Here is a 10,582-nt window from a genome sequence, read left to right on the forward strand (position 1 = left end):
TCACTCGAAATATTTATATTCACCAACATTATACATCATCCTTATCATTGTCACCTTCACCAACATCATGTGGATTCATTTTATGTGCATATGACAAATTACTTTTATAATACCAAATCAAATGTTTACACTTTTATACACGCCATCTTATTTATATGAACTGAGGGATTTTTTTTAATAAAAAGGAAGTATGTTGTTTGTTTGTTTGTTTGTTTTTTCAAAATTCAGCTGAAAGAACCTCCGCCTCAACATCCTCCAGTGGCCGCAGGGATGAGGCTGCAACATTTGGCCATTACAAAAAAAAAAACTATGATGAATGGCTTTATAAGTGTTGTACTGACATAAAATACATTTTATTTGCAAAATATTTTTCAATACCCTTGACCACAACACAAAACAAGGTTCATTAAAATAGAGAAATTGCAAAATTTATCAAAATACTGTGCTATTAAAATTTTAAATGACACATGCACCTTTGTTTTAATGCTTGATTATATAAATTATATCTAAATTATCTATGTTGTATTCTTTATCACTGTATTATTTAAAATAAAAAATATTGTTCTTCACAACTGTTTCTTTGCCTTAACAATTAACAAGTTGCATACATACATACATACATACATACATACATACATACATACAAACATAAATAAACAATTAAAGCTTGTCTTTAGTCTGAGCTCAATTATCGCGAGAATGTACGAGAGTATAAGTTGAGGGAACATGGCGACGTCTCATTTGCTAAAGGTAGGAGCCACTTCAATTCAATTTTTGATATTAAATGTTGCCTAAAGTTCTTGTCACGTTAATGACGCGGGGCCAGCATCTCGCCGGAACCTTAACAAGCAACGTTCCGGTATGATGCGACTTTGTGCAGCCAGCAGTGACTTTATCGGCAGACGAGTTAACTTACCTTTGGCTAACATTAGCCACTCTTCAGTAATTTAGCTGCTAAACAGAAAAGCTGCAACACAGCCGCTGCTACATACAAGACGGACGCCAGGGTTCGCATTGTGTCAATCTGCTCCGACGTATAAACTGTACGCGTTAACCCGCAAATCTGATATCACATAGCACTGTAAGCTTCAGCACTGGGTCTTAAAATACACGCTAAAGGCTGCCAGACGCCACTGTCGTCGTTCCTGTGCAGAGGAGGCTCATGCTCAGCTGCGGTGGCTCAACCTGTTCTAAAATAACCTCACCAATGTGGTTAAATCATTTGCAATTTATGTCAACCTGCTAATTTAACTGCAGAAGAGATCTGCCGGGGAATGGGCGTCTGTAAGTTTGCTGTGTTAAAGCATCAGGTAGAGCCTCACCTGGATTCTCATTTATTCCATGTATTTATTAAGCATCCGCTTTTATCTCCAGTTTTATCTCCAGTGAGCACATTTGTATCCACATTTCACCGAAACTTCCATCCGTTTGCATTGACCTGTTGTGTCTAATAAAGAGGAGAGGGTGAGATGATTTCTGATGACGTCTGTCAATCTATCTTTGTCAGAAGAAGAGTGAAATGCTGAATAGCCTGGTGGTGCAAATGTGATGGAGTTATGGCCTCATTGTACATTTTAATCTATTCAAACAGTAAAAGGTGTCATTAAATTTAAATGTAAGAGGAGTTTAGGTGGGGTGTGAAAAAGCATAGCTGCTCCTGTCTTTTTGGTGTTTTTAAGTCTTTAAGGGAAAAAAAACCATAATAGTTCAAAAGCAGTGTTGCAATTACTGCATTACTTCTGTAATAATTTTTAACTTCAATCATGAGGTGTTATTTATTTTGTTGTATCTCAGTGAGAACAATGGACTTTATTTTGAAGTTTAGTTTCTGCTGTGTCATGATTACTCATAGCATGACCTATATAAAACATGTTTTAGACTGGCATCTTGGTCTGAATATCAGATGTTATTGTTGATGTTTCTCTTGTTAAGTTAATGTTTCCCATTTGTTAACAGAACAAAGGATCCCTTCAATTTGAAGATAAATGGGACCTGATGCGTCCCATCGTGCTGAAGCTGCTGCGGCAGGAGTCCGTCACCAAACAGCAGTGGTTTGACCTCTTCTCGTACGTTTACCTACAGCCTGTGGAAGTCTGGAGAAAACTGGAGAGTTTTTCTAGGGCTTCTCACTGATTTATTGTGCGTTTTCACAGTGACGTTCATGCTGTGTGTCTGTGGGACGATAAAGGACCAGCGAAGATTCACCAGGCCCTCAAAGAGGACATCTTAGATTTTATCAAACAAGCACAAGCAGTAAGACACTTGCAGAATTAGTTTCATGTCTAAAGTAAAAATAATTAACACACGGCAGGTTTGAGATCAACATAAACAAAGTATTTAAATCCACACAAAACATTACTGTCTGGTGGTGGTGGTGGGGGGGGTTTGATGGAAAATTTGATCATCATCTTCAATCTTCAGATGTGTTTACCAGTGTCTGTCTCCATCTCAGCGCGTGTTGAGTCATCAGGACGACACGGCGTTGCTCAAAGCATACATCGTGGAGTGGAGGAAGTTCTTCACACAGTGCGACATCCTGCCCAAACCTTTCTGCCAGCTCGAGATCACCCTGATGGGCAAGCAGGGAAGCAACAAGAAGTCCAATGTTGAGGACAGCATCGTTCGTAAGGTGACGACCACGCCGGACCCCGTTTGGCTCTTAACAATCAACATGCCGTAATTGTGTCTGTGTTCTCAGCTCATGTTGGACACATGGAACGAGTCCATCTTTTCCAACATCAAAAACCGCCTGCAGGACAGCGCCATGAAGCTCGTCCACGCCGAGCGGCTGGGAGAGGCCTTTGACTCGCAGCTGGTCATTGGCGTGCGAGAGTCCTACGGTGAGAAAGGCAACAGCTCAGCTTATGGAAGTCTGAATGCTGTCAGGTTAGAGTGTAACAAATGAAACATAGATGAAAGATGAAATGCACAGCTTTGAGATGGCCGTGTTCTCAGTATAACCTGTGTCCTTTGGGTTGAGGTCACATATACAACCAGATATTATCTTACTGCGCCGTTGGTGCGCGTTGTGATGCACCATCTGAGCGGTGCTTATAACAGTGGTTAATCAAACACTTTATGAGCCGATAGCATTTGTCTGCTGAGCAGCAAGTCAGAGATAGTTCAGTTTGTTCCACCCATTGTGTAAAGGTTGAACTGGATCAAGTTTTGAAATGTGAAACATCATCCTCTGCAGAACTGTTTGCTTCCTCACTTATCTGCCTGTTGCCACACTCAGGAGGAGATGATATAGAAACAGCAAAATAAAATCTAGATCAGTTCCAGGTCATTCTGACTCTGTGTCTGTGTGTCTGTACACAGTAAACCTATGCTCCAACCCTGATGACAAGCTGCAGATCTACAGAGATAACTTTGAAAAGGCCTACATGGACTCTACAGAGAGGTTCTACAGAACTCAGGCTCCTGCGTACCTGCAACAAAATGGGGTTCAAAACTACATGAAATATGTGAGTTGGAGATGTTTTCTTGTCTGATAAAATCTGTGTTTACAGGATCAAGCCAAGTCATATTTACACAAAAAGCTCCTTAATTGATATAAAAGATGCTAAGGACCTTTTTGTTGGAGAGAAAAAGAAAAAAGACTGTCCAGTTTATTTGAAACTGCCTTCAGGATTAAACAGGTGTTCATCAGCGTATCAAAATATGAATCCTGCTGCGTCAAAAATCTGCAGAAACTCACGATCCTGCGATGGCAAAGGCGCAAAGACCTTTTGTCTCTGAAGCTTTTGCGAATGTTGAGCAGCACAAACGCAAGCAAGGCCTCTCTCAAAGCACCAGTACTGCTGAGGTTGGCAGGCAAGATCCTCGGGGTTCTGAGACAACAATCTGGTGGTGGCCCCCGACAGATTCCACCTGAGCCAGAGGATCTGAAGGGCTGTCACGACGCGCAGGCTGATCATCACTGATGCTGATATCAGCCCCAGAACAGTCAGACGCGTTTGCACAGCTTTAAGGACTCAATTTAACCTGGGCGCTGCCGAGGGCTTCACGTGTTACTGGCATGACAAGGAGATCCCACTGGAGATGCCTTCTCTATGTTCATTCAACAGAACAATGGAGCTTTGTGTGGCTTAGGGGTGCCAAACAGCAGCCGGCTGTGTGGGCATCCCTCTTTCTTGAGGACCCCGGTGTGTGTGGTAATGACATGCAGAGGCCATCTTTAAAGACGTCACCGATGAGGGCGGACAAAGGGACTTCTTCCAGAAGAATAAAGTCATGATTTTAGACCATCCGGAATGCTCCTTTCAGCTGAATCCCTTTGAAAACATCTGTGGATGGACGGCAAGTGATGTTTATAAAAGCAGGCATTCTCAGCCTGTGGATGGTCTTTGTGAAGCATCTTTGTCCCATGGAGCAGCATTCCCACCAGCCTCTTGGAAGAGTGGGGAAGCCGGTGCTCCCTGCATGCTCTCTGCTCCCGCTGACAGTAATAAAGACGATATCTGGTGAGCTGCAGGAGTTCCAACATGAAGCAGAAACGTTTGTTTCCTTTTCACATCTTTGGGAACAGGAAAAGAAGTCGTCAGGAATCTTCTCACAATGCTCCAATTACTCCAAACAAAACCAACCGACTTTCTGAACGCACCGCAGGCGGCCAACTATTTTATGTTCAATCAGATATTCCATTCCTCCTTTCGTTTTTACAGATTCCATTTTATTTATTCTAGAAAAGCACCAACACTAGAGTCTGTTCTGAACAATGACTCTTTCTGCCTCCCTCTCACCTGCCAGGCTGACTCAAAGCTGAGGGAAGAGGAGAAGCGAGCTCTGCGTTACCTGGAAACAAGGCGTGACTGTAACTCGGTACAAGCGGTGAGTAGCCACTTTACCACTGGGCAGCTACAGCAACAGTCAAAGGGTCAAACTTTCTTCAAAGCACTCCTCCAGTAGGTCACCAGAGGGCAGCACTGAGCATTTTATAATTCCAGAGAACAGAGAGAGGGGGGGGGGGGGAATTAATGTCCAGAGGACAGATGCTGAGCAGTGGAGGCAGGACCACCATATTAATGCTGACCAATAACAGAAACCACTGAACTGGTCTCATACTGGTTAATTTCCCTCCACACTGTGTATAGCTGCTCTACAACATCCTCCACATATCAGGCTGCGGCTTGTGATGAACTCATCATGTTGGCTGTTACCAAACAGTTTGTGTTTAGTCTATGAAACTCTTTATTTTACTTCCGCTAACGTTTGGGTCACATGGATGTGAATTCCTTTCCAGCTGATGGAGTGTTGCGTCAATGCTCTGGTGACGTCATTCAAGGAAACCATCCTGGCTGAATGTCCTGGCATGATCAAACGGAACGAGACTGAGAGTGAGTACGGCAGGACTGCTCGCAGCAAAGGCTCAGCCAGCTCAGGTTTGCACCAGGAAATAGACCTGATCCAGCCTCCTCATATAACGTCTGAACACTTCCAGGAATGTGACGATGCACCATCATTTATCTCTTTTACCATTACACGCATTGCTGTAATTCTTCTTAAGCATAATAACACAGTAAATATTGGTGTCAGTGAGCATCCTGTCTGCTCCCTCTAGAGATGTTTAAATAAAACTTGGTTTCTTGATCTTTGTATCCCAATACAGCTTTTTTAAGAGGTGTGGCTTCAGGCTTAAAATAGTTTAGTTTCCACGGTGATAGCCCTGTAGTGTGTTTGTGAGTTTGTGATTTGCTGCAGAAGGACTGAGATTCATTTCTTGTTCACCTCTGATTTCACTGCCTCGTTAACTCATGCATGACATCACGTTGCCTCAGTCATGACGAAGTTCTCTCTGTCTCTATCAGAGTTGCACCTGATGTTCTCTCTGATGGACAAAGTTCCCAGCGGCATCGAGCCGATGCTTAAAGACCTGGAGGAGCATATCATGAGTGCCGGCCTGGCCGATATGGTGGCCTCGGCAGAAACCATCACCTCTGTGAGTGTCTCCTGATCTCTTCACCAAGTGCAGCTCCCTTCGGCACAAACTGATCTGTCGTAAAGCCGAGATTTTTTAACTGAATATCTTCTGTTCGCACCCGACGTCCTCTCCCACATGCGCAGCGCTTGGTCGCTGTGTCGTGCTCCGCCCTCCGGCAAAATTAGAGGTCTTGCACACTTTTACAGAGGGCTCAGGGATGCCGGAGCCGTGACTGAGTCAAACGCAGCAGATATACACGCAGCGCATCTGGCGTATTCTACCATTTTTTAACATTGATCGACCTGCTGCATCTCTCCTCAGATCTGCTGAGACAGAGCTACTATCACTACAAACGCTCTATATAAACACTTATGCACAGCGGTTTCCCCAATCAGTGGGATTTCCTGAGTTTGAAACACTTCCCTTTTGCACTCCCATTAAACATCGTGTAGCGACACATTTGATTTGTTTGGAAAAATCGTCTCCAAAAAAGTCTCCACAGAGTCTGTCAACCCAATAATGTTAAAGTCAGATTATTTAATCCGTTTTATACTGTTTGTAGGATTCCGAGAAGTATGTGGAGCAGCTCCTCACCCTGTTTAACCGCTTCAGTCGACTAGTCAAAGAGGCTTTTCAGGACGACCCCAGATTCCTGACAGCCAGAGACAAGGTGAGTTTAGCTTGGGCTGTTTCCACGACGACGACACCCAATGCCGTTTGGAACACCCTTGATAAACCGCACCCAGTTTTCTCAAGACTGCTTTTCTCCTGCAGGCGTACAAAGCTGTAGTCAACGATGCCACCATCTTTAAATTGGAACTGCCCATGAAGCAGAAAGGGTGAGTGAAGCTGCGCGTGTGCAATAAGATCAGAAATGGTGCTGACGTGCACATTAATGCGGGCAGTGTCTACAGGGTGGGTCTGAAAACTCAACCAGAATCCAAATGTCCTGAGCTGCTGGCCAACTACTGCGACATGCTGCTGAGGAAGACGCCGCTGAGCAAAAAGCTCACGTCTGAGGAGATCGAGGCCAAGCTCAAGGAAGTGGTGCGTCCATCATGTCACCCCTCATATTCTCTCAAATGTTACATTATAACAACGGCAAAATCTTACAGAGGCTTTACAATAAAGTGGGGAAAAAACCCTGATGAAATGAGGCCATACCTAAGTTTATATTTCATATTTCTTGTATATTTAAGTTTCAAACTGTGCATGAAAGCCAGAATCATTAATTGGCTTAATTAATGACAAAAATAATCCATTTTTCCATTGTTTACCTCTATAACTGGCTTTTCAACAAACATCCCTTCCGCAGTTGTTGGTGCTGAAATACGTCCAAAACAAAGACGTGTTCATGCGTTATCACAAAGCTCACCTGACCCGTCGACTCATCCTGGACATCTCTGCTGATAGTGAGATTGAGGAGAACATGGTGGAGTGGCTCAGGGTGAGATCTGTCAGCCGACAGCTGGGAATATTGGGCTGGAATTAATGACAGAGTTGGGATCATTGTGCTTCCTGTTTCCCAACAGGAAGTGGGAATGCCGGCGGATTATGTCAACAAGTTGGCGAGGATGTTTCAAGACATTAAGGTGTCGGAGGACCTAAACCAGTCATTCAAAGAAATGCACAAACATAACAAACTAGCATTACCAGGTAAGAGAACAGCTGATTCTGATTATTTATGTTGTATTTTTGCATTTAGCTTTTGTATACGTCAGCTGTTGGTATAGCATAGCATAGCAGCAGAATTTAAGACTCTATAATTCCTCACTAGAAAGGACCAACCATTTCAGCTTCTAACTTTCTTCTGCATTTTATTTTAACCGGTTCCAGTAGACTATTTGAGCTGTTGAACTTATGTGCGCCTTATTCTGAGTGCTAACTGAGCTGTGACCTGTTAGCTGACTCCGTCAACATAAAGATCCTGAATGCCGGAGCGTGGTCGAGAAGCAGCGAGAAGGTGTTCGTCTCCCTCCCCACAGAACTGGAAGACCTAATCCCAGAGGTGGAGGACTTCTACAAGAAGAACCACAGTGGCAGGAAGCTCCACTGGCATCACCTCATGTCCAACGGCATCGTGAGTCGTTTATTCACTTGTGTGGTCTCATTTTGTTTTCAAGAAGAAATTCGCTCAAAAATAGGATCATCCAGACAGATTTTTATCATCTATAAAAGCAACCAATTGATTTTATTGAATACAAATGAAGGGAAATAACGCTTTTTGGGGATTTCCAGATCACCTTTAAGAACGAGGTGGGTCAGTATGACCTGGAGGTCACCACCTTCCAGCTGGCCGTGCTGTTCGCCTGGAATCAGAGACCTCGAGAGCGAATCAGCTTCGAGAACCTGAAACTCGCCACTGAGCTTCCTGACGCCGAGCTGCGGCGCACTCTCTGGGTAACCTGATGTTGTGTAATCGCGCTGCGTTGCGGCTCACTCAGTTGGGTCGTGGGTTCCGGCCCCACGTTGGATGCTCCTGTTTTGGGGGTGCCAGTAGCTCACTCTGGAGGGTGTGTGGTTCCAGTTGCAGACCAAATAATTGGAAAATGGTCTGGTAGCAAGAGAGGTGATTGACATTTCCAGATCAGTGCGGAGGCACCCTGGAGCAAGGTACTGACCCCCCCCAAATGCTCAGGGCATCCATTGAAGGCAGTTTCCTGACTCTGGCACCTTTCCTCATGTTTCCTGTGATGAGTAAAGGCATCTTCCTTTCTTCCTTTCCTTAGTCTCTGGTGGCCTTCCCTAAACTCAAGCGTCAGGTGTTGCTGTACGAGCCGCTTGTGTCGTCGCCCAAAGACTTCGCAGAAGGAACGTTGTTCTCTGTCAACCAGGAATTCTCTCTCATGTAAGGACACCTCTGCCTCCTCGTTACTGTTGAGGTTCATTTGTTTCGTCTCTTTTTTTTCTTTGTCACAATGTTTGCGTTCAGATTTTCATCTCAGGTTTTAGACTTCAACCAGCATTTCGCTGCAGTTTCTCTGGATCATCACTATTTTGTTAATGTCCACGAAGGCTCTCCATCCATCTCCACCTTCAGTTCTGACCAGTTTGATGGGAGTTGGGACTTTCTGAGCTCATGCTGGGTCAAAGGGCTGAAAGTCTGTCTTTGGGGGGTCGGGTCCATGATTATCTGTTGTTAAGGGCTGTCGGCCACCAAGGTCCATAGAATCCACCTGATGGGGGTGAGTCTTTAGGCTCACATGATATGAGTCTCTCTCCTGGGTCATGTGACTCTAAAGACTCCCCCAAGTCTCGAATGAGAGGAGTTTTCTTTTTATGTATAATTACAGAATTCTGACTTTTGGGTCAAAGGTTACGTGAGGCTATTTGGCCCTTCATTGTCTTCCATATGGCATCTATTTAAATTTGGTCAGTTATTCCACAGTGATCTCATTAATATTGAACTATGCTGAAATGAAAATAATGATAAAGGTTTAACCGTTTTTGTGCCCAGAAAAAATTCAAAGGTTCAGAAACGAGGCAAAATCAACCTGATTGGCCGCCTGCAGCTGACGACGGAGCGAATGAGAGAGGAGGAGAACGAGGGCATTGTTCAGCTGAGAATACTGAGAACGCAGGTATGAAGCCGTGTTTCTCAGGCGGTCGGCTGCTGCCGGCGTTCCCCGTTCTAACGGCGCTCTGCCTGTTTCAGGAGGCCATCATCCAGATTATGAAGATGAGAAAACGCATCAACAACGCACAGCTGCAGACGGAGCTGGTGGAGATCCTGAAGAACATGTTTTTACCACAGAAGAAGATGATCAAGGAGCAGATTGAGTGGCTCATCGACCACAAATACATAAAGCGGGACGAGAGTGACATAAACACCTTCATTTACATGGCGTAACGGCTCGCCATCACGGCACGTATTGACTCTGGTTTCAGCCGAAGGACACACAGATACTTCCAGGCTCCCGTCCTCTAATTTAAAAATCCAATCATTTGCAGGGAGGCTTGACTGAAACCTACCTATTTAAAAAGTGGAACTTCCTGCCTTAAAGTTATACAAAGAAGAGAACGCCGCGGCAGCAGAGGAAGTGTTTAGATTTTGTTTTTGTTTTTTTTTTCTTTTTCAGTTGTGGGAGTTTGCTGTCTGAATTTTAACACCACGACAACTGCTCAACGCTAAAAGCATGCTGAGAGGAAATGGCTTTACGTCTGGTTGTAATTCACATCCCGGCCGGCCCATCGCCAGATCGAGAATGGACGTTCCACCGGCGTCCCGAGCCACAAGTGTCGAGGCGACCGCGCCCTCTGGGTTTACACAAAAACACTCGTGTGGGGAAAGAAAATGAGCATATTGCTGTAATCCAGAATTGATTTCCCTCTGCTGAACGTTCCCAGAGATGGAGTCGTGGGTGTTTGCTCTGTTTCCTGCAGGAAGCTGAGGTCAGTATTACAGTCAGAGGTGAAGAGAGGGAGAGAGAGTCCTGACATGTGAATAATGAAAATAAACAGCACCTTATTATAAAACCAGACTCCTCATCCATGTTCGAACGCGTGCTCCTCAGCCCTCGTTTTGTTGAAAAAGGGTACAAATGAAAGTATCGCCGTCGGCTTCCTGTTAAAGCTATTTTATAACACGTTTGTCTGAGGAGGAAGTGGCGCTCTGCAATCAGGAAAGCATCGGCGTGTAGCTGGTCGTGTCACCTCCAG

The 10,582-nt window shown here is 44.6% G+C and overlaps 1 protein-coding gene across 8 annotated transcripts; it reads left to right on the top strand.

Moving 5' to 3' along the window:
- The first annotated feature begins 648 nt into the window (after positions 1-648).
- On the top strand, positions 649-10,399 carry LOC101077653 (cullin-5). Of its 8 annotated transcripts, XM_011611300.2 has the most exons (20): positions 759-859; positions 1,957-2,066; positions 2,154-2,253; positions 2,453-2,629; positions 2,699-2,840; positions 3,322-3,467; positions 4,753-4,833; positions 5,246-5,384; positions 5,811-5,941; positions 6,486-6,593; positions 6,698-6,762; positions 6,829-6,970; positions 7,239-7,370; positions 7,456-7,579; positions 7,828-8,003; positions 8,162-8,323; positions 8,653-8,771; positions 9,381-9,504; positions 9,579-9,788; positions 10,003-10,399. In XM_011611300.2, exons 1-19 carry the CDS (start codon positions 785-787, stop codon positions 9,771-9,773), a joined length of 2,448 nt encoding a protein of 815 aa, XP_011609602.1. In that variant the 5' UTR covers positions 759-784; the 3' UTR covers positions 9,774-9,788; positions 10,003-10,399. The 8 variants fall into 8 exon arrangements, with proteins under 8 accessions (XP_011609605.1, XP_011609606.1, XP_003970982.1 ...); XM_011611303.2 differs by lacking the exon at positions 759-859 and adding an exon at positions 649-750 and having other exon boundaries at positions 9,579-10,399; XM_011611304.2 differs by lacking the exon at positions 759-859 and adding an exon at positions 649-750 and having other exon boundaries at positions 6,838-6,970; positions 9,579-10,399.
- The last annotated feature ends 183 nt before the right edge of the window (positions 10,400-10,582 follow it).

Source organism: Takifugu rubripes, chromosome 15 (assembly GCF_901000725.2).
Source record: "Takifugu rubripes chromosome 15, fTakRub1.2, whole genome shotgun sequence".
Taxonomy (NCBI): Eukaryota; Metazoa; Chordata; class Actinopteri; order Tetraodontiformes; family Tetraodontidae; genus Takifugu; species Takifugu rubripes.

What these genes read in the sequence shown, in the direction of transcription:
- LOC101077653 (XM_011611299.2), top strand. Translation starts at nt 785, where the DNA reads ATGTTGCCTAAAGTTCTTGTCACGTTAATGACGCGGGGCCAGCATCTC. An exon ending in TTCAAAACTACATGAAATAT is followed by an intron (nt 3,468 to 4,752) that starts GTGAGTTGGAGA and finishes CTCACCTGCCAG; the next exon opens with GCTGACTCAAAGCTGAGGGA. An exon ending in AACCAGGAATTCTCTCTCAT is followed by an intron (nt 8,772 to 9,380) that starts GTAAGGACACCT and finishes TTTTGTGCCCAG; the next exon opens with AAAAAATTCAAAGGTTCAGA.